The 26,790-nt window shown below is 40.0% G+C and overlaps 1 protein-coding gene across 5 annotated transcripts in view; it reads right to left on the bottom strand.

Moving 5' to 3' along the window:
- SPG21 (SPG21 abhydrolase domain containing, maspardin) overlaps positions 1 to 26,178 on the bottom strand; it is a 32,225-nt gene extending 6,047 nt beyond the window's left edge. The window contains exons 1-5 of one of the 5 annotated variants that reach the window (XM_036843154.1): positions 25,952 to 26,178; positions 15,651 to 15,737; positions 12,582 to 12,743; positions 3,202 to 3,282; positions 1,813 to 1,958 (exon numbers count right to left, since the gene is read on the bottom strand). In XM_036843154.1, coding sequence (XP_036699049.1) covers positions 1,813 to 1,958; positions 3,202 to 3,282; positions 12,582 to 12,743; positions 15,651 to 15,713 — 452 coding nt within the window. In that variant the 5' untranslated portion in view covers positions 15,714 to 15,737; positions 25,952 to 26,178. Of the gene's footprint in view, positions 1 to 1,812; positions 1,959 to 3,201; positions 3,283 to 12,581; positions 12,744 to 15,650; positions 15,738 to 19,265; positions 19,431 to 19,467; positions 19,804 to 25,951 lie in introns of those variants that run through there. The other 4 variants (XM_036843151.1, XM_036843152.1, XM_036843153.1 and 1 more) reach the window with 4 other exon arrangements.
- Between the last annotated feature and the right edge of the window lie 612 nt (positions 26,179 to 26,790).

Raw genomic sequence — 26,790 nt, 5'->3', positions numbered from 1 at the left:
ATCTAGTTTTTGTATACATTTTCTCAAGCTCCGAAAGAGTTATGGTTTAATATGATCCAACTTTTGGGGATTTGGAATAATTATAAGCAATATTTCAAAATGCCTTTACAGAGGTAGACATTCTGATGATTCCAAGATTTTATTTTCTATTTGGTCTTATTTCCAATGGCTAACCTATTTGCGGTAAACTGAACACTTACCATATCAACCTTCAGGTTTATATCACCTCTTGATTAAAGATAGATTTCAAAATAGGAAAATCAGAGTTATTATACCTCCTATTGCTACTACTGGGTTCAACTGGGCTAATTCAAGGCAATTCAATCTTTATGTATTTCTATATGTGATCTGTCATGAGTATTTACTCCACTAATTACACTGAGAGCCATTATACAGGGTAAACATGAATTTCTCTACCCTATGCTGAAAATGACTTATAAAAGGTGTAGACCAGGGACTTCCCTGGTGGTCCAATGGTTAAGACTCCATGCTTCCAATGCAGGGCACGTGGGTTCGATCCCTGGTTGGGGAACTAAGATCCCACAGGCCACGGCCAAAAAAAACCCACAAAAAACACGTGCAGACCACCTTCTGATGCATATTCTCAGTGGGCTTCCCTCACAAGGACCAGACAGCCATCTTTCAGTCACCTTCAGTGATCTTTCTAAGTTCTCTGCCCCACAGCTCCTTATCTTCTAAAGGTGATGCTGCCTAGGTGTGCCCTGTAGAGGGTGCCTCCTCTTGGCTCTGTTTGCCCCTGCAGCCTCTGTGTGGCACAGAGTAAGCACTCAGACATTTGATAAAAAGTAGCTGATATGCAAGAGCACGAACGAAGTGGGGGAAGTCTTGGCTTCTGACAATTAAAACAACATGAAAAATCATCAAAAATAATCAATGACTTAGTGCATCATCTGGACATGAAGTATCTGTGTGTGATGTATACAAGAAATTGCTGCATGAATGCTGAGTAAACAACTGAGAAAATATCAGGAGAAATGTTTTAAAAATCAGAGTGAATGCTGAGTAGATGTGAAAACCATGAAAACAATGTTTACCTAGAACATTATGTGAAAACCAATCTGATCACACAGGTAGGTTTAGTTACTAGGCTGCTTTTTGGGGTAGAGCCTAGCCTTGCTAGCAATGAAAGAAATATCATGAAGTTAGCTTTAAGGTACCATTAGACATCTATCAAGTTAATTAAAATGATAAAATCAATAAAGGGATGGCTCAGAGGAAACAGGTACCCCACTAGTTGCCCCGCAAAGCATTCCACCATTTCCATCTTTCTAAAAAGCAGACTAACGTTGTAAAAGTGTCAAGATGTGCAGAACATCTGCTGACAGACTAAATGCTCTAATCTCTCCCTTTTGGGGAACATATCTCAAGAAAATAACCCAGAAAGGGAAGGAACAAAAGTAATTTATACAAAGATTTACAGTAGAACATGATGAAAAATTGGGAGAAGCCAAAGGCCTTAAAAAACTATAACAGGACTGTGTACACAAAATACTAAGTGGAGCAAGCAGAACACAGTATCAGTTACATATGCACTAAACTGTAAAGGCATGTGAACGTATAGTAAACAAAGCTAGACAATGATTTAGAGTAATGGAAACAACTGAATTTAGAAGTCTTTCAATTCTTTTCTTTTCCAAAGGTGATTGTTTCTAATTTTAAAAGCCAGGGTGGTTTCAAAAGACACAAGTATACATGGCCCCTCCCTCCCTAATGCATCGAAAAACCAAAAGCCAACATTTTCAAAATTCCACTGAAAATAAAAAAATGTTGGCTGAATGTTTACATTCTTACCTGTTTGCAGTCCATGTTTGGTTAAAGATAGAAGTGTCACTGAAGGAATTGCAGAGGATGAGAGAATGGACTCTGGGAGATTTGTGAGTGTATTCAGCAAACTTCTGGGCCAAAAAGCCTCCCAAAGAAGCCCCAAAGAGATGAACCTAATTGGAAACAAACACAAGGATCCTAAAAACAATGATCAATCTTGAAGTATCAAAAAAAATTGTTTTAATTATCACCAACTACAGAATACAATGTCATCACCAGTCATTAGACTGAAATATTTACAGCAGTTAGAAATTTAGGAAATACTGTATTTAAATGCAGTGTCTACACCCTGTCAAGAAAAAATACAACTGTGTATATAAATTACACAAGTTAAAAAATATTATTCATAGATTACATTAGAAAATTAAACTACTTTGTAGTTTCTGTTTAAGAAAACTATGATTCGGTAATTCCACTCCTAGGCATGTACCCAAGAGAACTGAAAACATCTGTCTACACAAAAACTTGTATAAGAATGTTCATAGCAACATTACTCAATAACTAACCAATGGAAACAAACCAAATGATGAATGGATAAATAAAATGTGTTATATCCATACAATGGGATATTACTTGACAATAAAAAGGAATGAAATATTGATATAATCTGCAACATTGATGAACCCTGAAAATGCTACACTAAGTGAAAATAGCCAGTCACAAAAGACCACAAATTACATCATTCCATTACATAAAATATCCAAAATAGGCAAATTCATAGAAACAGGGCTCCAGCCAGGGAGGAAGGGTGGGGAGTGACTGCTAAGTATGGGGTTTCTTTCTGGGGTGGAAAAATGTTCAAAAATTGACTGTGGTGATGGTTGTACATACTGTGAATATATTAAAAACCAGTGAATTATACACTTTAAAAGGGTAAACTGTATGGTATGTGAATTCTATCACAAAAGAGCTGTTATTAAAAAATAAAAGACAAGGGCTTCCCTGGTGGCGCAGTGGTTAGGAATCCGCCTGCCAATGCAGGGCACACGGGTTCGTGCCCCAGTCCGGGAAGATCCCACATGCCGCGGAGCAACTGGGCCCGTGAGCCACAATTACTGAGCCTGCGCGTCTGGAGCCTGTGCTCCGCAACGGGAGAGGCCGTGACAGTGAGAGGCCCGCGCACCGCGATGAAGAGTGGCCCCCGCTCGCCGCAACTAGAGAAGGCCCTTGCGCAGAAATGAAGATCCAACACAGCCGAAAATAAATAAATTAATTAATTAAAAAAAAAAAAGAAAAAGTTTGTTCTTTAAAATAAATAAATAAATAAATAAAATAAAAGACAACACCAGACTTAACAATGTATCAATAAATGTTGCATTAAAATCACATGTGAGTAATTAGTTTCAAGGGACTCACTTTATCCAACTGTAAATGGTCTAAAAGTTTTCTGAATCCATCACAGAATTCAAGATGGTCCCAATAAACTGGATACTGCAACTAGAATAATAACAATAAATTTAAAATTTATTTTAAAAACTGTAGAGGTAAAATACAACTCATATATATCTGAAAAATTTAGGACTTTCATAATAGCATTTCTCATTTGCTTAATCTCTGCTCCTTATTCAAAATATGTGGAAAATAAGCTCTCATCTTATCCTAAACTTCAAAATTCACATTTTATCTAATAGAACAATTTAAAAAATAAAAATAAAAAAGCACACTTTAGTGATATTATGTACACAACAATTTTAATTCACATCAATTTCCTTTCCAAATAGCTAAGAAACTGAGGTTTAAGGATGAACAGAGCAGAACCCATTCAAATAAAGAAATTCTGTTTTCCCTTTAAACCAATTTCATTCTGAATTATGGCTCAGGAGAACTAGAAATAAAATCTGTTCTAAGGAGAGTTTCCTCTCTTTTTGGTAGCATTTCTTTAAGGGAATATTCAATAAAATTGTTCCTCTAGTCATTCTATCTGATTTCTTGTAGTACTTTTGTTTGTGACCAAAAATTTCAGGTGCTTGACCCTAAGTAGCCTATTAATGTTGACAATAATGAAGAAAAAGAAACACAAGTCATTAATTCCTTTCTAGGAGACTCAGGCTTGTCACCTAAGAGTTCCGCTCTCTTTAATACATGTAAAACCCATCTTAAAGGCTTGCTGTTTTAAGCACTTAGATTCATTTTGCCATTGACAAATCACTGGGATAGATACTGCCATGTAAATTATGGGATAATTTCATATATGATGTAATATGTTACTTTTACTATTAAAATTCCACTTGTGGATAGGATTCCACTTTTCTGAGGCAGGATGGAGAACAGACTCTCCCTAGCTGCAAATTTAAGAATTTGAGTCAGATGACAGCCTAAAAGAAAGGAGATGACATTTTTATGAATCCTTTAATTTAAAAATGCCTGTGCCTTATGGAGTGTAGCAGAGCTGAGGTGTCAAGCACGACCATTTCACACTAGAAACTCTGGCTTGAAGTGCCAGGTGGAAGGCCTCTGCATGCAGGACTCTATGAGCAAGTGAGACTGGAAGCACAAAGGGAAAAAACAAAGCTGGAGACAAGATGGTGGAGTAGAAGGACTTGAGCTCACCTCCTCTCATGAAAACACCAAAATCACAACTAACTGCTGACAAAAAAAACTTGAGCCTACCAAAAAAGATATTCTATACCCAAAGACAAAGAAGCCATAACGAGACGCCTGAGGAACAGAGATCACAAACACAGAAAATTAGACAAAATGAGATGCAGAGAAATATGTTCCAGATGAAAGAACAAGACAAAACCCCAGAAGAACAACTAAGTGAAGTGGAGATAGGCAAGCTACCTGAAAAAGAATTCAGAGTAATGATAGTAAAGATGATCTAAGATCTCGGTAAAAGAATGGAGGCACAGATCGAGAAGATACAAGAAATGTTTAAGAAAGAGCTAGAAGCTTTAAAGAACAAACAGAGATGAACAATACAACTGAAATGAAAAATAGAATAGAAGGAATCGATAGCAGAATAAATGAGACAAAAGAACGAATAAGTGAGTTGTAAGATAGGTTGGTGGAAATCACTGCTGCAGAACAGAATAAAGAAAAAAGAATGAAAAGAAATGAGGACAGTCTGAGAGACCACTGGGACAACATTAAATGCACCAACATTCACATTACAGGGGTCCCAGAAGAAGAGGGAGAGAAAGGGCCTGAAAAAATATTTGTAGAGATAATAGCCAAAAACTTCCCTAACATGGGAAAGGAAACACTGAAGTCCAGAGAGTCCCATATAGGATAAACCCAAGGAGGAACACACCAAGAAACGTATTAATCAAATTTATAAAAATTAAAGACAAAGAGAAGATATTAAAAGCAACAATTTATATACAAGGACTCCCCATACGGTTATCAGCTGATTTTACAGCAGAAACTCTGCAGACCAGAAGGGAGTGGCACAATATATTTAAAGTGATGCAACCAAGAATACTCTACCCAGCAAGGCTCTCGCTCAGATTCGACGGAGAAATCAAAAGCTTTATGGACAAGCAAAAGCTAAAAGAATTCAGCACCACCAAACCTGCTTTACAACAAATGCTAAAGGAACTTCTCTAGATGGGAAAGAAAGGCCACAGCTAGAAACAAGAAAATTACAAACGGGAAAGCTCACCAGTAAAGGCAAACATACAGTAAAGGTAGGAAATCATCCACACACAAATATGATATCAAAACCAGCAATCATGGGACTTCCCTGGTGGTCCAGTGGGTAAGACTCTGTGCTCCCAATGCAGGAGGCCCGGGTTCGATCCCTAGTTGGGGAACTAGATCCCGCATGCATGCTGCAACTAAGAGCATGCTGCAACTAAGAAGTCCGCATGCTGCAACTAAAAGATCCTGTATGCTGCAACAAAGATCCTGCATGCTGCAACTAAGACCCAGCACAGCCAAAATAAATAAATAAATAAACAGATAGATAGATAGATAACACCAGCAATCGTGAGACGAGAGTACAAATGCAGGATGTTAGAAATGCATTTGAAATTAAGAGACCAGCACTTAAAACAATCTTGTATATATAGACTGCTATAACAAAACCTCATGGTAACTGCAAACCAAAAATCTCCAACAGATACACACACAAAAAAGAAGCAGCAATCCAAACAAAACACTAAACATAGTCATCAAATCACAAGAGAAGAGAACGAAAGAGGAAGGGAAGAAAAAAGACCTACAAAAACAAATCCAAAACAATTAACAAAACAGCAATAAGAGCATACATATCGATAATTACCTTAAATGTAAATGGATTAAATGCTCCAACCAAAAGACACAGACTGGCTGAATGGATACAAAAACAAGACCCGTATATATGCTGTCTACAAGAGACCCACTTCAGACCTAGGGACACATACAGACTGAAAGTGAGGGGATGGAAAAAGGTATTCCATGCAAATGGAAATCAAAAGAAAGCTGGAGTAGCAATTCTCATATCAGACAAAATAGACTTTAAAATAAAGACTGTTACAAGAGACAAAGAAGGACACTGCATAATGATCAAGGGATCAATCCAAGAAAAAGATATAACAATTGTAAATATATATGCACCCAAGATAGGAGCACCTCAATATATAGGCAAATGCTAACAGCCATAAAAGGAGAAATCAACAGTAACACAATAATAGTGGGGGACTTTAACACCCCACTTACATCAATGGACAGAACATCCAGATAGAAAATCAAGTAAGGAAATACAAGGCTTAAATGACACATTAGAGCAAATGAACTTAATTGATATTTATAGAACATTCCATCTGAAAGCAGAATATACATTCTTCTCAAGTGCACATGGCACATTCTCCAGGACAGATTACATGCTGGGCCACAAAGCAAGCCTTGGCAAATTTAAGAAAACTAAAATCATATCAAGCATCTTCTCCAACCACAATGCTATGAGATTAGAAATCAACTACAAGAAAAAAAACTGAAAAACACAAACACATGGAAGCTAAACAACATGTTACTAAACAATCAATGGATTGCTGAAAAAAATCAAAGAAGAAATCAAAAAATACCTAGAGACAAAAGAAAATGAAGACACGATGATCCAAAACCGATGGGATGCACCAAAAACAGTTTTATGAGGGAAGTTCATAGCAATACAATCTGATCTCAGGAAACAAGAAAAATCTCAAATAAACAACCTAACCTTACACCTAAAGCAACTAGAGAATGAAAAACAAACAAAACCCAAAGTTAGTAGAAGGAAAGAAATCATAAAAATCAGAGCAGAAATAAATGAAATAGAGATGAAGAAAACAATAGGAAAGATCAATGAAACTAAAAGCTGGTTCTTTGAAAGGATAAACAAAATTGATAAACCTTTAGCCAGACTCATCAAGAAAAAAAGGGAGGGCTTCCCTGGTGGTGCAGTGGTTAAGAATCTGCCTGCCAATGCAGGGGACATGGGTTCAAGCCCTGGTCCGGGAAGATCCCACATGCCGAGGAGCAACTAAGCCTGTGCGCCACAATTACTGAGCCTGTGCTCTAGAGCCTGTGAGCCACAACTACTGAGCCTGTGTGCCGCAACTACTGAAGCCCATACACCTAGAGCCTGTGCTCCGCAACAAGAGAAGCCACTGCAATGGGAAGCCGACGCACGGCAACGAAGAGTAGCCCCCGCTTGCCGCAACTAGAGAAAGCCCGCGTGCAGCAACAACGACCCAACACAGCCAAAAATAAAAATAAAATAAATAAATTTAAAAAAACAAAAAAAAAAGAAAAATGGGAGAGGGCTCAAATCAATAAAATTAGAAATGAAAAAGAAGAAGTTACGATGGACACCACAGAAATACTAAGGATAATAAGAGACTACTACAAGCAACTCTATGCCAATAAAATGGACAATCTAGAAGAAGTGGACAAATTCTTAGAAAGGTACAATCTTCCAAGACTGAACCAGGAAGAAATAGAAAATATGAACAGACCTATCACAAGTACTAAAATTGAAACTGTGATTAAAAAACTTCCAACAAACAAAAGTCCAGGACCAGATGGCTTCACAGGCGAATTCTATCAAGCATTTAGACAAGAGCTAACACCTATCCTTCTGAAACTATTCCAAAAAACTGCAGAGGAAGGAACACTCCCAAACTCATTCTATGAGAACACCATCACCCTGATACCAAAACCAGACAAAGATACCACAAAAATAGAAAGAAACCAATATCACTGATGAACATAGATGCAAAAATCCTCAAAAAAAATAATAGCAAACTGAATCCAACAATACATTAAAAGGATAATACACCATGATCAAGTGGGATGCAAGCCTTTTTCAATATCCACAAATCAATCAGTGTGATACACCACATTAACAAACTGAAGAATAAAAACCATATGATCATCTAATAGATGCAGAAAAAGCTCTTGACAAAACTCAACACCCATTTATTATAAAAACTCTCCAGAAAGTAGGCATAGAGGGAACCTACCTCAACATAATAAAGGCCATATATGACAAACCCAGAGCTAACATCATACTCAACGGTGAAAAGCTGAAAGCATTTTCTCTAGGATCAGGAACAAGACGAGGATGTCCACTCTTGCCACTTTTGTTCAACATAGTTTTGGAATTCCTAGCCATGGGAATTAGAGAAGTAAAAGAAATAAAAGGAATCCAAATTGGAAAAGAAGTAAAACTGTCACTGTTTGCAGATGACGCGATGCTATACACAGAAAATCCTAAAGATGCTACCATAAAACTACTAGAGCTCATCAATGAATTCGGTAAAGTTGCAGGATACCAAATTAATACACAGAAATCTGTTGCATTTCTATACATTAACAATGAAAGATCAGAAAGAGAAATTAAAGAAACAATCCCATTTACCAATGCATCAAAAAGAATAAAATATCTAGGAATAAACCTGCCTAAGGAGGCAAAAGACCTATACTCTGAAAACTATAAGACGCTGATGAAAGAAACTGAAGATGACACAAACAAATTGAAAGATAGACTATGTTCTTGGATTAGAAGAATCAATATTGTCAAAATGACTATACTACTCAAGGCAATCTACAGATTCAATGCAATCCCTATTAAATTACCAATGGCATATTTCACAGAACTAGAACAAAAAAATTTAAAAATTTGTATGGAAACACAAAAGACCCAAATAGCCAAAGCAATCCTGAGAAAGAAAAATGGAGCTGGAGGAACCGGGCTCCCTGATTTCAGACTATATTACAAAGCTACAGTAATCAAAACAGTATGGTACTGGCACAAAAACAGAAATATAGATCAGTGGAACAGGATAGAAAGCCCAGAAATAAACCCACGTGCCTATGGTCAATTAATCTATTGCAAAGGAGACAAGAATATACAATGGAGAAATGGCGCTGGGAAAACTGGACAGCTACATGTAAAAGAATGAAACTAGAACATTCTCTAACACCATACACAAAAATAAACTCAAAATAGATTAAAGACCTAAATGAAGACTGGATACTGTAAAACTCTCAGAGGAAAACATAGGCAGAACACTCTGACATAAATCACAGCAGTATCTTTTTGGATCCACCATCTAGAGTAATGAAAATAAAAATAAAAATAAACAAATGGGACCTAATTAAACTTAAAAGCTTTTGCACAGCAAAGGAAACCATAAACAAAATGAAAAGACAACCCACAGAATGGGAGAAAATATTTGCAAACGAAGCAGCTGACAAGGGATTAATCTCCAAAATATGCAAACAGCTCATGCAGCTCAATATTAAAAAACAAACAACCTGATTGAAAAATAGGCAGAAAACCTGAATAGACATTTCTCCAAAGAAGACATACAGATGACCAAAAAGCACATGAAAAGATGCTCAACACTGCTAATTATTAGAGAAATGCAAATCAAAACTACAATGAGGTATCACCTCACATGAGTCAGAATGGCCATCATCAAAAAGTCTACAAACAATAAATGCTAAAGAGGGTGTGGAGAAAAGAGAACCCTCCTACACTGTTGGTGGGAATGTAAATTGGCACAACCACTGTGGAGAACACTATGGAGGTTCCTTAAAAAACTAAGAACTACCACTTGATCCAGCAATCTCACTCCTGGGCATATATCCAGAAAAAATCATAATTCGAAATGATACATGCACTCCAATGTTCAGTGCAACACTATTTACAACAGCCAAGACATGGAAGCAACCTAAATGTCCATCGAGAGGAATGGATAAAGAAGATGTGGTATATATATACAATGGAATACTACTCAGCCATAAAAACGAATGAAATAACGCCATTTGCAGCATCATGGATGGACCTAGGGATTATCATACTAAGTGAAGTAAGTCAGACAGAGAAAGACAAATATCATAGGATTACACTTATATGTGGAATTTAAAAAAACGATACAAATGAACTTATTTACAAAACAGAAACAGACTCACAGACTTCGAAAACAAACTTATCGTTACCAAAGGGGAATGGTGGGGGAGGGATGAATTAGAAGTTTGGGATTTATATATATATATATATATATATATATATATATATATATATATATATATATATATATATATATATATATATATATATATAGTAGTGTTACTATATATAAAATAGATAATCAATAAGAACCTACTGTATAGCTCAGGAAACTCTACTCAATATTCTCTAATAACCTATATGGGAAAACAATCTGAAAAAGAATGGATATATGTATATGTATAACTGAATCACTTTGCTGTACACCTGAAACTAACACAACATTGTAAATTGACTATAATATAAAATAATATAAATATAAATATAAAATAAAAATTAAATTAAAAAAATCTGTGCCCTAGACAGGTGATAAAACTGTATATGACTTGATACACACACACACAACTGAGTATGAGTAAAACTGGGAAATCTGACCAAGGCTGGTGGATTACATTAACATCAATATCTTGGTTGTGATATCCTACTACAGTTTTATAAAATGTTACTATTGGGAGAAACTGGGCAAAGTATATAAGGGATATCTCTCTATTATTTCTTACTGCATGTGAATCTATAATTATCTCAATAAATATGTAAATGAAAAGAGGATCCATGCATTTTAACTGCTAGGTATTTAACAAATACCTAGTAGATTTCAGAACCTCCTGGGGTTGGGCATTCTGATCAAATCTTAAGAAGGACAAAGTAATTTTGAAGACATTGCTGGCCTTTTTCTTGATTCATTATCTAGCTAAGAAATAGCGAAAGCCCGCATCAGGAAGCAAGAAGAAATATCCAGCCAGAAGGCAAGGCTATGTGCCCTGTCAGTTTGGGGTGATAACCACACTGTTCGCTTTGGACAGCACTCTAAAGTGAGACAGACACCCGGGAGCTGCTCAGGTTCCCCCTCCCTGGCTGATCAACAGTGACCACAAGGACAGAAAGTGTCACGACTTAGGCTGCAGCGGACTGGGAGGAGGGCGGTTACCACTCTGCTCTCCTGCAATGCTGTCCACTGAGAGGGATTACTGAACACCCAGAACAAGGGAGGATTATGTTGCAGGGATTCAAACACACCGTACGAGGAATGGTTAAAGAATCTGGAGAAATTTAGCTGCAGAAGAAAAGACCTGGGGGCGGAAGGCAGTAGGCCGTCGATAATAACTAGTTTTTTCAAGAAAGAGAAGGGCTGTCTGGATGAAGAGGAATTGGATTTGTCTTGTATGACCCCAGTAAGTGGTAACCCCATTGGAATTTTCAGTTATCATCCAAGAGAAGAGATCTGGTCCACGTTTTCTCTCTTCTAGGCAGTAAATAAAATGTATACTAACGGCAGTACTCCCAAGGGGAGTACTGTTTACATGTTAACATTCCAGGTCCCAGAAACAACTGCTGGCTCCAAAGCCAGAGCCTCTCTTTCCAGGGGAAGTTAGGAAACCAACGTCCATTGTCCTGACCCGATCGAGGCACACCAAACACTCCACTGTGAGCAACAGTGCCTTCCTGGGAATTCCCTGGCAGTCCAGTGGTTAGGACTCTGTGCTTCTACTGCATGGGGCATGGGTTCAATCCCTGGTCGTGGAACTAAGATCCCGCTGCCACACCGTGTGGCCAAAACAAAAACAAAAAAAACAAACAGTGCCTTCCCACCTACGCCCACCTCCCAGAGAGGAAGCTTAGAGAATGATCAATGCAAAACTAGATTTGGACCGAACTCAGTGATAACGATTAGAAACAAAAAACTTAACCAAATGCGAAGGCTATGAGCTAATTAATGAGCCTCACCTCACCTGTCAAAGACTCACATTAAAGCAAGCTTTCAGTCCCTTGGATGTCAGCTGATCCCTCTGCTGCCCCCGAAGCAGTGATGTAATAAAAGGGGAGGGTAAATGGGGTCAGAAGACTGAGCTGGGCTCTCCCTCCATGGCCTACTGGCTGTGTGACCCTCGGTGATCACTAAAACGGTCCGGACCTCAGTCTCCTTATCTATAAACAAGGACAATGCTTCCTGCTGGTCAGACTTATTCAGAAAATGCACGTTCAAGCTGAGGGTAGAGAAGGCTTCCAATAGAGGTTTGTCCCCTCTGAGCCTCTGTATGTTGGTGAACCACACCACCTTCCTTCAAAAAACTCCCTTTCACATTTTAACAAAGGAAAACAGTATCTTACCTCAATAAAAAACATGCCTATTACTACAGTTAATCAGAAACAGAAGCACACATGCACATGCACACACACACACACACACACACACACACACAGAGAGAAAACCAGAAAATGTGGACTTGAATTTTAATCCTGAATCAATAATACTTACAGCTATAACCCGGTAACCCCATCCAGTCAAAGCCAAAATCTGCCGGAAAAACACATCAGCAGTTCCGCTGACGGGAGGGAGAAATATGAGAGGACACCTGATATTTCTGGGGCCGGCATCGTAGAGCGACCAGATCTTACTGTCGTCATCATCCACAATAATCTGGAGGGAAAATTATAAGAAAAAAAATGAAAAACCTCATGGATTGGGTTTTATATAGTTATTTCAGCACTATAATTTCACTGACAATTTTAATACCACTGCCTTGGTTGTTACAAGCTAATGCGGGGATCACACCAGACTAGCACATATAAAAAACGGCTTTGTCTCCTTTTCCTTCTTCAGTGCTGACATAGTCCACGGAACTGCTTTATACTTCTCCCAAGAGCTGTTTTTTCTATCAGTTTTGAATTTTCCTCCCCAGCCGTGATTATATGAAGTTTATTTTGTTTACCATTAAACAGTAAACTCTGTACATGGCATCTTATTTCTTCCTCATACTTCTGCCTGTGTGTGTGTGTGCGCACGTGTGTATGTGCGCATGCGTGTGTGCACATAGGAGGAGGACAATTTGCAGAGTCATTCTCGGGTGCTGGCCCAGAGGGCGGGCTGGGATCAGCAGGGTCAGTGTGTGACCAGGGGAGGTGAGGGGAAGAAAAGACTCCAGGCTCCGGGGAGAAACTGGGTAGAGATGGGACCTCTCAAGAGATGCTTCAGGAGCCTGATCTAGACCAAGCCTCTGAGGGGGAGACCTCTGCTAGAGAGGAGGGACGAGGCAGGTATAGGCATCTCTGTCCCCAGAGAATGTTTCAAACCATTCAGTCAGTGTGGGGAATGGCCTCAGGGAAAAACTGGCTTTTTGGGGAAAAGGGGGTAAGAAGGAGGAAGGTCATCAGAAACCTTCCTGATTTAGTGGTTCTTGACCCAACAAGGGAAACAGGTGAGCATTCCATGAGCTGAGACAAATCAGGTGTTTAGCACAGAGTTTGGCAGATATTGAGTGTTCAGTGTCAAGAGTGTTAGCTACAGTATGCACTGCATGATGGTTTAATTTCTGTTCTCTTTGGCTGACTTTTTGGTATTTGGAAAAGTACATTAACTGCTTGAACTTTTGCCAATGCAAATCAACACTTATCCTTTTTACATTAAAAAGTTCAAGGTTCTATTTTCTGAGAGCTCCTAGCTGGTAGTGCTGTGGGGCCCATGGTGTCAATGTGGGTGGCGACACACTAACCGGGGTCACTGGCATCACTGGGAGCAGACAAACAGGGCAAAGTCCAGAGGGCCCTAACCAACACCTTCTGGACTCCCCCGGGTGACAATATACCTCATGATTATGTTTTTGCCCTTTGTATTTGCCACTCACATTTTTGCTTTTCCTGTTTCTTTTTGCTATGACTGTAGTAAAAAAAACCTCAGTAACCTCTGACAGTGCATACAGTAAATTCCAACCTTATAGTAATAAAATTCATTTAAGATATTCAGATCTCTGAAATTAAAATCTAGCACTACGAAATTTCAAGCAAACTTTTCATGACTTGTGGACCAAGCTGACCAAAGGAGAAAATTACATCAGTGAAACTACTACTTCCAAGAATATTTAGATAAGTTTGTGTTGTTTTGGGTCTGGTGATCAGCTTGCTGAGCGAGTCCCATCAAGAGGAGCTCACATGAATTACTTGAGGGGATGGGACAAGGCAGAGGGACTCTGGGGGCAATTCTCCTAGCATGGGCAGTTCCTGGGGTAGCAAGAAGAAAGGTGGGTTCCCTTTGGTAAGCTGCCAATTAGTTCTGGCTTTTTTTTTTTTTTAAGGAATTTTTTCTTTTTTTAAAAAAGTTAATTAATTTTTGGCTGCGTTGGGTCTTTGTTGCTGAGTGTGGGCTTTCTCTAGTTGCGGAGAGCAGGGGCTACTCTTTGTTGTGCGCGGGCTTCTCATTGCCGTGGCTCCTCTTGTTGCGGAGCATGGGCTCTAGGTGCACGGGCCTCAGTAGTCGTGGCATGCAGGCTCAGTAGTTGTGGCACACAGACTTAGTTGCTCAGCGGCATGTGGGATCTTCCTGGACCAGGGATCGAACCCGTGTCCCCTGCATTGGCAGGCGGATTCTTAACCGCTGTGCCACCAGGGAAGCCCAGTTCTGGCTTTGAAGCCAGATTAATTTGATTTTAATTCAAACTCAACTAGACTGTGTGACTTTAACATGTTAGCCTCCATGAACCTCAGTTTTCCCATCTGCTAAGTGGGCACACCACTATCCACTTTGTTAAACTGTTGAAAGAATTAAATAAGATATTTGGGGACTTCCTACAACAGTGCCAGGTATATAGCAGGTATTCTGTCTATACTTGGAGACTGTATCTCAAATTTCTATATGAAGAGTAATTCTGTTACCAATTCAAACTTGCATGATACTTCCACAGCTATCTATCCTGACAAATTAATTACAACAGAGACATAGATGTTCTTCAGATCATAGTACTCTAATATTTCTGCAAGGGGATCAGCAAAGATTTTATTCTGACACAACTTTTGTCTAGTGTGATCCCCAAACATTTGGGATTAAATTGGGACTCAGAGTCAACAAGCTTCAATATAAGTGTTTAGCATTTTTAGACATCCCAGGCATATAAAGTTTCCAAAAGATGACTATGGCAGAATGAGTATATATATCATGGCAAACAGAGGATCTATAATGTGACTCACTGTAAATCTTAAATCTGAGGAACAGGAAAATGCTTTCTAATAGAATCTAACTGCACTTACTGTACAGTTGCAGTTGCTGTAAGCTTTCTACTAAACTATACAGAGGAGTACACATATTCCTGCTTCCTTGAATATGTAAAAACAATTATAAAATAATGAGTACAATTATTCTCACTTTTACTCTTGAATGAGTCTCAAAAGTTGATTGTACTTGACAGGGAAGGGGTGACCTTTAGGCTCTGCAAGCCAGTCACAATACTTGGCAATAACCTTTACTCTCAAACACTACTAAGACGTAACATCTAAATCACACATAAAAACAATTACAAGATTTTGCAAATAAGAGGTGTAGTAAAACCATACATACCTTTTTAAGGGGGACTGTACTTCTAAACCAGTTATAATCAGGAGAGACTTTAATCTCTCCCATGATTAGCTGAAATGGAGATTAACCCTGAAATAAAAGCATGTGATGTTTCATGTCAAGAATTCATGTTTATATCAGCACTAAATGTAGAGTCTGGTCTAGCTCTACCAACAATACTTTAAAGGATAAAACTGAGGAAATGGGCTATTTCACCTTGTCGCCATATACTTAAACTACAGAAAACAATTTGGTGAAAACCTATAATCATGGAGCAGGAAGGGCCCCGAGAGAGAATTATTCCAACCCTCTTAGTTCCTCCAGAAGAAGAATCTGGTCTAGAAAATTTTAATAAGTTACCCAAGATCCCATGGCTATTGCAAAACCAGGACCAGACGCAGGACAGCCTTTTCTGACACCTGACTGTCTGTCCTAGTTAAATGATTCCAAATGCAGTAGCATAACCTATCTTTTGACAAAATCTTAAGAATCTATGTTAATAAAGATATTCCTGTCTGATAAAATTCTAGAGAACAGTCCACACTAGAAAAAGGAGTTAATTTAAGCCTGCTTCCTCATAAATTCATAAAATGCTATAAATCTCACTCTAGGGGAACATAGTTTCAGAAACTCACACATAGTTTTTAATGCAAAATACAGGAAAACTTGCTGTTCATATGGATGTGGTTAAAAGTGATATAATGTACTCTGAAAGATCCATGATAAGATGCCAGAATAGACCTGAAGGCACAATAACTAGCAACAAAACAAAACATGTGCCTTTAGAAAAAATGTGTGGTCTTCTGTTGTGAGATTAGTGATTTCCAGCTTTTATAGCTCTGTGACGTTGGAAAAGTCACTGACCCTTTTTGGGCTGTTTTCTCATCTGTGACTATTTCACCACTCTCTCTCCAAAGCATAGAACAGTGCTTGGTACACAGCAGGCATTATCTGTTGACTAAATAAATGACTATATCCTAAGCAGGCCAAACTAGGCAATCCTAGAGTCCCTTTTAACCCGGGTACCTACGAGCTTTCCATTAGCTGGGCATCTTCAACTTAAAGGCTACCCCTCTTTGCTCAGGGATCTGTGTTGTGTTGTAACAGGAACCTGAAAATTATAGTTGCTGCAGATTCTTATTGCCCAATGAAGAACTTCCACCCATCAGTTTGGAAGGATTCAAATGCTTGTTTGCATCATGTCCTCTACCCCAGCACAAGCCTGGGTTTTCCTAGCAGGGCTAGGATGAGTTTGAGACCCTAGGACTTAACTCCTGGGCTGACTCTGAACTGCCATTTTAGAGGGGCTTCTCTGGACTGGTCAGGAGCTGGGGATTCTAAAACCAACAAATCTTCCTCCTTGGCCTTCCAAATCTTCTCCCTCAAGAACACAGGGCACTGAGTAATCTCAACTGCTACCTCTAACCTTGGGGGTTACTAAACTGAACCCCAAGGAGATGGTAAATGTAGACATCCAATATTAAACTAGGTTTACAACCTTGACACTGTAATAATGGTCTCTTCTCTCAAGGCTAGGATGGTACTTAGAAAAGTTTATTAAAATCTTAAGTGACTCTAAAATATCAAGAAAATTATCAGCCAGTCTTATGCTGAAAATCAGTGTGCACAGATGTAGTTCTTATTCATACTGAAATAAAGAAAATCATTCTTTGCATATTCATTTTCTCTTAACAAATATTAACATGTTAAAAAATTGAAGCCATTTGAACTACAGCCTTTCTCTAAGCTGGTCACTGCTTTTAATTGAAAGCAACTAACCCATATAGTTAATTCCAGAATATTTTCTACCTGGACAGACTTGAAATATTCCTATATCATCTACATATTGCCTAATGGAGACATTTTCTAGTATTGCAATACTATAAACAATCACTATTCTACAGGAGGAAATATCAAAAACATTGTTTAGAAAAAAAACCCTACTCAACAGATTTATAAAACACTTTAGCTAATTAAAGCCAGAAAGTATGCTTCTAGATTCACCAAACTTGGGATAAAATAAAGTATTCATAGTTTGAATCAGTTGCAATCTACAAACCAAACTACCATACAAATACACATACACACATCATTCCCAGGCACACACATTCACTGTCATCCACTTCTTCCCTCAGCAGTAAGTAGAAAGATGTTCCTCACCACAATCCTCAGTATTATCCACTACCACCCAATATTATAATATTTTGTAACTAATCTTGCTGGATGGAGAGATTCCACCCAACTGTGACTAAATTTTTGTAGAGGCAAGTGATTTTAACACTTGTGCTAGTTTGGCAGTACATGAAAGCTAAGATAGATACCAAATGTTGCATCTGACCAACTGACGTTTAAGTGAAAAAAAAAAAAAAAAAAACTGCTCCAAAGGGAAAGCAGCTGTGAGTGGTATGAAAAGGAAGTTTGTTCTCCCAGCTCTCTTTCATCCACTTCAGGGGAATACTTTTCCAAGTCACAAGGGGAACATTCTGCATAGGGCAGAAAAAAAAAAAAAAAGGTTCACTGAGACTGTAACTCAACTGGTCAGTATTAAATAAGAAAGAATGTGGACCACGAACTCAATGCTGATTTGATCTCTCACAATTCTTCACAAAAACAAAAGCACCTGTTCATGTTGCTGGGAAAAGGGCTGCAGGAATTTTGCCTTAATCCTGCCTAAGGAAACCCCTCCTCAGGGAGTGCTCTGGACACCGGGGCCTCTCTGGCCCTTGTACTGCTCGACAATTAAACTGCTAGTTGTGAATGTGCACCAAGAATTACGTGCACTTATCCCTCAAGGTTTCAGCAGAACCAGCTAGTTTACAGCCCACTTATCCCTCAGGGTTTCAACAGACCCTGCCAATTTACAGTCAGTGAAATTGCCTTCACAAATGTTTGTCATCTAACCAGTTTAACTAGTCAGATGTTTTCTTATCCTTTATCTCAATCATATGATCTTCATATGGACAATCTGTGATTATTATTAACACCAGCAATAACGAAATATTAGAACCTGAGAGTCTCTGGGCAATGCCATTGGCTTTTTAACGCAAGCCTCCATACCTCACCACACCAGTACAGAGCTATTCTTTTTTTTAGGTTTCCTCAGGGGAAGATTTACCCCTTCTTTCTTCAGAAACTTATTCCATTATCTTCTAAACCTCATGGGAGGAAAAGCTGACTACTTGACATTTCGACGGTGACGCCTCATCTTGTACTCTGTCTTAGTATAAAAGCTTTTGGAAATTTGCACACAGCTATGCTATCACCCCTCAGTCTCTTGAAGCTTTATGCCAACAGGAGCTGGAACACTGTAGGTGGAGACAAAGCAGCAGCATAAATGCAGAACTTATGACTCCCTAGGGAAAGTGAGACAGCCTAGCCCTACTTTCCTCATGCCTCCTTCACAAGCCTCACACCTGGCCCGTACTCAGCAATGACAAAGGCATTTATCACTTTCAGGCTGAGGTGCAATCTCCAAAATAACTAGTCTGCTCAGAGTTCTTAAAAGTTTACAGGAAAAACATGTTCCTGGGCTGCAGCACTGTAGCCCCAAAATGGTATTACAGTTGTATGCCCAGGTCAAGCGCCCCACTGCCCACCCCAGGCGACCCACACACAGACCTCCACCTTCTCCCAGTCCCACTGATGACAGCTACACAAAGGCAGGGGCACAGGCACACCAATCACCCCCGTGAACTCAGACTCGACCTCAGACACACACAGGGACATGCAATCACGTGCATGGTCACATGAACCGACCCTCTCAGGGCCACACAAAGTCACACCGACAGAGGCAGCCGCGCACACTGCAAACCATACTCACCTGCAGCCACAAACGCGTCACACACCCACATCCCCCGCTTCCCAGGGCCTCGCCCACCCCTCACCTGCCGTGGCCGCCCCCAGGTCCCTTTCCCTCCTCCCCAAGGCGGCTCTTTCCTCCACTACGGGTGCTGGCCTGGGAAGCTGCTGGGCCCAGGTCGGGGCCGGCGGCTTAAGCGCTCAGTACCCGCAAGCGCTGTGGACCTTGGGGGAGCGCTGGAGGGCCGGCCTCCGAGGGGCGGGGAGCGCAGCCAAGCGAGCCTCGGCCACCGCCCTCCCTCCTCCTGAAGCGTTCGCGCAGCTGGCTCGAGCCTCGCGTTTCCGGGTTCGGAGGGGCGGGGCCACGCCGCGAGGAAGGGGTGGAGCTGCGTGACTACGGCGGTCACCATGGCGACGGGGCGGGTTGGACCACAGGGTGAGACTCCGGCGCTCTATGTACATCCTGCCGGGTGCGGAGTCGGCATCCGCTCTGGCGGTGGCGGCGGGCGCGGGGCGGAGGTCCGAGGAGCCTCTGGGTCAGCTCTAGGTCACCCATGTGACGTGAACACCTAGGGAGAGGTCGTGGGGCTGGAAGAAAGGGGCGCCTGACCCTTGAGATCTGCCTCCGCCTGCAGTTCGCGCCCTCTTGGAGGAAGCAGATGCCGACCTTTTCTCTCCGCCGTGTAAAGCTTTGAGGGGATCCCTTTGGGTTACAGGCTTTGATGAACAGGGCTTTGTATATTCTCTTTTCTTGGCAAGATTTTTTTCCTTTGGCACAGCTACAGACGCCCTCCCTAATCCTCCACTGTAACGCCCCCACCTCCCTTCCCAGACTTGTGCTGAGGTCCTGGGGATTTCGGGGAACAGCTCCCACTGAGCCTCCAGCTCCTTCATCACTTTCCCTTAAAGGAATAGAGAATATTAATCTATTTATAATCATTTTTCTTAAGATGTTGCAGAGGTCATGACTCTCTTTTTCAGTAAAATATTTGGAGGTATGAAAAGGCTGAATAACATGTAAATTTCCTTGTTGTAAGTTTTTTAGTGATCCTTCAACAAGATCCTGCTGAAAATGCCTCTCCCTAATCTGTGTTAGGGAAAACTTGTACCCTATTAAAGGCCTTTGCCTTTACCCTGGCAACTGTTTTGGGGATTAAGGTCAGGGGAGAATCCAAGTAAACTGCATCCTAAGTCATCACCTCTGCCCTCCTGCTCAGGAGCCTTGGTTCCCAGTCTAGAACTTGGGCAAATCCCAAACGAATTTCCCAAGAGCACAGTAACATATCCGCCATTTTTCCCCCCAAATCACCTTTTTGGAATTTTGAGTCAGTAACAGAAAATGGTCTTCTATTATAAGCACCACATTGGTGCTATATAGGGAATGTTTTTGTGGAAGATTTTTAACTTTGGGACTTTTTCTAAAAAACTTGGAGAGGTTTAATGAATGGAATACCTGGCAAATCACTGGTTGTATTTATGTAAAATCCATTATGGGTACTCATTACATTGTTTATCTGTCTCCCCCAGTGGGCTGGGAGCTTTAATTTAGAGCAAAGTGAACAGAGTGATTTAACCAGTGCCTTAGCTATTATGACCTGGTTCATAATAAGTACTAAATGTGTATTGAATGAACTAATTAGCAAATAAAGAAATCTATCCGCTTGTATTCCTAAAGCTGTATTCCTTATATCCCATACTCCCAGACCTCACTTGAGTATCAGCCCTTAAGAGACATGAACTATGGATGTGCCCAAATGTATTAGAAGTCCTTTTTCTGTTAGTTTGGTAATAATAATTTTTAACTTGACTGTTGATAATGGAAAACTATTTCACTATGTAGATACGTTTTGTTATATGTATACTTTTATTAAAAGATCAAACCCAAAATAATGAATGTTTTGTTTCCCTTAGAAAAGGAACCCATGGTCATGTTTGGATCTTCAGTCGGTCCATAACACATAGCAAGCACATTGTCCATTCCCTAATCTGAACAAGAAACATTTAGTATCTGTGAATTCCAGCTGTCCTGTAATTGCACAACTGCAGGAAGCAAACTTTTAACCCAGGGCAGGCCACGGTGCAGGCAGACCTGGTGGATATGGCTGGGAGGGTTTGCAGCTGTCATGGTTGGGGTCTGCTAGATGGTTCCCACAGCACCAGTCCCTGGGTGAGAATCTCACTTTACAAACTGGAATGCTCACAAAATACTCTGTGAACACCGAGCAAAGTAAACAGGTGGCCAGCTGGTTCTCAAAATTGCCCAAACCCAAGCTCTTTTCCTCAGATTTATCTTTTTGACAGGATAATATTTGTTTTAAAACACATGTGCAAAATAATCCTAGATATCTCTCTTATGCACATATACATACCAAACAGAGTAGTGGTTACCTCTGAGGGGAAACTGGGAATAAAAGGGGTCTTGAAGGAGAAGCTGGCTTTAGATTTAGTATTTGAATTTATATAAGCATGTAGCCATATGTTATGGTGTGACAAAAAATTACTTAAAAGCAACTATATTCATGCTTTAAATGCTGCTGTAAACCTGCTCTAAATCCTTCAATAGCTCCCCATTGCCTTCAAGCTAAAGTCCAAAGTGTATGGGCTACAGCAGGTCTGACTCTCTCAAAGGGCCCATTACACCCTATGAGGTCTCAAACCTCTAGGCATTTGTGTATGCTCTTCCCTCCACTCAGAGTGTCCCCCCTCCACCAGAGTGAATTTCCCCTATTTTGCTCCCAGGAACCATGTGTGAAAAAGTAAAAGAGGAGCAGAACACTTAGTTTTTCATACTAATACCAATTCTTGGAATACCATCCTTTTAAGCTTTCCAGGGTACAATCGACTGCAGTGTTATATATCAAATTATGCTAAGAACCAAGATTGAAAATGAATGCTGTTTCCTCATTGCCAGACCCAGTCTGTGACATACACATACTATACTGGATTATAGGGATCAGACACAGAGTGGGGATTCTAAAACTGCCCAAGAAAGATACCGACATGACTATTCTATAGTTTGCTACCTAAAGGTCCTACCAAACAAGTTATATACAGTTATTTATAATTAATAATTTATTATCATTCAGGAGTTAAGAAACCTGAGTTCTATCCTTGGGCAAGACATTTCCTCTCTCTAGGTGTGGTTTTCTTTTCTGTAAAATGAGTCCAAAGTTAGACTAAATGATCTCTAAGTTCTTTCCAATTCTAAGATTTTAGATTCTATGTACTTATGAGAGCTATATTACAGAATCTTTACAACAGCCTTTCCTCAAAGCTGCTCTTCTCTGATAATTCCCCCACCGTCACTCCCTTCCAATCAAACTTAAAAAAAAAGTAGCCTGGCCAGTGAGTCGCAACTAAGGAGCCCGTCTGCCACAACTAAGACCCAGTGCAACCAAATAAATAAACAAATAAAATAAATATTAAAAAAAAAAAGTATCCTGCACACAAAAATGCCTGCTTATGGAAACGGTATTTTGACTTCTTCGATAAGTTAATGTCTGACCATTATTAACTTGGTAAAATAAAAGTTCCTAAGCAAAGGTACCACATCTTTTGTATCATCTGCCAACCTAGCATCTCATTAATGTTTCTTCCATAAATAACAATGCAATAACCTTCCGGAAAAAGAGCTGCAATTAAAAAATCCTGGGAAACAAGAGCTGCACTATTATACTACAAAATAAAGCAGCTTCTATCTGTAGGGTTCTAGAAAACTTTATGAATTCTTAGGTAATAAAGACAGTGATTAAATAGTAACTAAAATGGGAAAATCTTTTTGAAATTGTCTAGCCTAGTGCATGCATATGATGGGCACTCAATTAACATGTGCTCCTACTTCTACATTTCTGAGCACAAAAGCCTAATACATTAAATTCCTTGATCAAGGATAAAAACATTTGCAATAGAGGTAGGGTACCAAAGTGGTTAGGCCCACAGACTGGTGTCAGACTACTGGAGTGTGAATTCTAGCTCTACCACTTATTAGCTATCTAACAGTCTGGAAAAATGAGGATCAATAACATTACCTGCCTCATAGGGTTACTGTAAATATAAAATGAGACAGTTCAGGTCGAGTCCTTAGCAACGAGACTAGCAATCAATAAATGTTGGCTAATAATAATGGTATTGAGAACCTTCTGTGTTCCAGGCACTGTGCTAGGTACATTACATATACTATTTTTATTCCTCATGAGAGTCCTTGCAAAGGAGGTACAATTTTCATTTCATAGATAAGGAAATAGATTCAGAGAGGGTGTGTAATCAGCCTCGGCTTAAGGTCAGTGGCAGGGCTCATGCCATGTTTGTTGAATCTAAGACTCTACCTCTCAAGATCATAACTCTTTACCTTGCAATTGTTTGATAAATATAAAGAAAAATGGTGAAAATAGGTTGTACTTCCTTTAACACAAAGTTTAAAAGCAATAAACATTCTTTCAGTAGGCTTTTTTCAATTTTATGCTCAGGAACATTTCTTTTGTCCCTCAAATCGAACCAAGAATAAAATCCTTTTTAAACAAAATCTACAGTAGTCTTCGGGTTCTAATATTGTCACTAGCTAGCTGTTGCTGGACCCCTGTTTCATCATCTCCAAACTGAAATTTTGAGTACTAAATCATTGAGCCTTTCCTGATCTAAAATTCTTTTCCTCCTGTTAGTCTAAAGGCATCTCAGCAAGTTGCTGCTGCCATCCAGAGGAGAAAATATTGTTGCAGGCCCAAAGAAGGCATTATAGCAGTGTTAGACTGTGGTGACAAAAGTAGCTACCATTTATTGTCTACTGTTTGCCACGTGCTTCCCTGGGCATATTCTATATGTATTTCTATTCTGCAAGATAGAATGTTTTTACATTCTACCCTTGTTTTTAAACTGAGAAATCAGAATTAAAAAAAGTTTTTTTTGGTTGCACCACACAAGGCATGTGGGATCTTAGTTCCCCAACCAGGGATTGAACCCGTGCCCCCTGCAGTGGAAGCACGGAGTCCTAACCACTGGACCACCAGGAAATTCCCAGAATTTAAAATTTTTTAAATTTGTCCTGGGTCACCCAACTAGCCATGAGTAACTGAACTGTTTTGAGTCTGATGTTTTTTCAGCAATGACAAGAATCAAAATAGAAGCATCTTGCACAAGGAGGCAATGTGTTTGCAAATCCATCCTTTCAGCCAGAGTGCAGAAAAGGCTGTGTTCCACCCTTTCTGGGAGGACCCCGGATCTAAGACCCAACATGTGGCCCCATGTGTACCTCTTGCTAGTTAAAGCTGTTACTGCTCTAACATACAAATTATTTGTTGAGTGTGATCAAATGCAGATTCCCATATCCAGACATTCTGATTCAAGCGCTGGAGTAGGGCGCAGGAATCTACATTTTAAACAAGTACTCCAGGTGATTCTGGTTCAGATGAGAAACTGCTCAGTCATACTGGGTTGTGGTCTCTACAGGGGGCCTGAAAGAGTGGGTCACCTCATTTCCTGAGGCCTATCTGGGATGTGCACCATTTAATTTTTCAAAAAATGGGCTGTTAACATAGAGATGGCATTCTAAACCTGGTGTTTGTCCTCCAGTCCCATGATGGGCTTGAGGCTCCCTGGATGGGAAACTGCCCTCTACGAGATGGGCCTTGCACTAGTGCCTCAAGATTTCATATGTATAAACGGTATTTCATGTTGTCCTAAGTGTACCAACCACGTCAATCATGATGACCAGCTTCCCTTTCCAGCTCACACAGCCTCACCCACAGCCCCCTACTTGGCATTAGGCTGAATGGTTTATGCAGGTGGCATCACTGGTAGGCCTTGACTCACTGTCTGACCAAGGGCTAGGGGTGGTCTGGCACAAAAGATTCTGCCCAGCAAGGGCAATGGTAATAGGCTAAACAATCAGATAGGCTCCACCCAGAATGCAGGGAGGCAGACCTGAGACCATTTACCACCATGTAGTAAGAGATGAGAACTTATAGCAGAAATCTGTGCCCTCACTAAGGTTCCCCACTCCCCGTGGCAATGTCTGAGTGGGTACCTCCTGCGATTCCCTGCAGAAATCTCCAGTAAGCTCCCAGGGGACACTGACTCTCGTTCTCCCTGAATTCCATAACATGAGCTTAGTGCCTGGAGAGGGGAGTAAGTGCTCAATACACATTAACTGAAAAACAACAACAAAAAGGCACTTTCACACACTCATTGATTCTCAAAACTATTTTGGGAGTGCTGTTTTTTATCTTCAGCCCCATTTCACATATGAGGAAACTAAAGTTCAGTGATGTTTAGTAACTTGTTAGAAATCCAAGAGCTAATCAGTGGTGAAGCCAAAACTCTCCATAAGAATATAATAACCAACTGATAACTCAAGTTCTTACTTCCACACCAAAATCTTTTAAACCACTTCCCCCACCCCCATTACCTGCTGCCATAGTTCGTATCTTCACGTTTCTAACCTCCCAACAGATCTTCCTGCCCCCGGTTTTACCTCTAATCTACCTTCCACCCCACCACCAGAGTTAACTTACCAAAATGCAAATCTGTAGTCGTGTCACTTCCTTGATTGTCTATTGCACTACAAGACAAAGGTCCAAATTCTCATGGTCTTCAAGCCCTCCATGATCTGGTCTTCCAGACTCATCTCCATCGTTCTACTCCATTTCTATCAATTCTTCCAGTTTCTTTAAAACACAGCTCTTTTTTCCTGTTTTAACATGCCATTTGTTTCTCTTCCATGATCCACCGTTAGCGTTCTCCAAGCCATCGATATATACACTTACGTAAGTGTATAACTAGCTCATACGCGGAAGAGAGTGCATAGCAAATTTATGGTTTAAAGAATGATAATAAAAGGCAATCATGCTCCCAGTTTAAGAACCACGTTACCAACCCCCTACGGGATAGTGTTCTTTTATGCCTCTGTTCCTCTGCACATGCTAGAATGTTCTTCCAGGCCTTAGTCTGCATAATGAACTCATCATTTGGAACCTCAGATTCAGCTTTGCCTCCTCTGGGAAGCCTCCAATGACTCCCTTGAGGGTGACTTACTGCTTCCACTATACCTTCATTATGGCATTTATAACAGTATTATATTTGCTTATGCTTGCCTCCCCGGTAGATTGAACACACCAAATATTATTTAATCTCTGAATCTCCAGCAATCAGCATAAAGCCTGGTTACACTGCAAGTGTTCAATAAATAGGATGTTTACACAACCTGGTTTGCCTGGGAGAGTCCTGTTTATGCCTGTTGTCCAGAAATAATTAATATAAGTGCTTCTTTTTACTCATGAACATGTCCTAATTTAGATGACCAATTACCTGATCACGCTATCAATAAATGTTGTTGAATGGATGAATTAATGAT

This window comes from Balaenoptera musculus, chromosome 2 (assembly GCF_009873245.2).
Source record: "Balaenoptera musculus isolate JJ_BM4_2016_0621 chromosome 2, mBalMus1.pri.v3, whole genome shotgun sequence".
Lineage (NCBI taxonomy): Eukaryota > Metazoa > Chordata > Mammalia > Artiodactyla > Balaenopteridae > Balaenoptera > Balaenoptera musculus.
The sequence above is the reverse complement of the archived record's forward strand: the minus strand, read 5'-3'. Positions and strand labels throughout refer to the sequence as shown.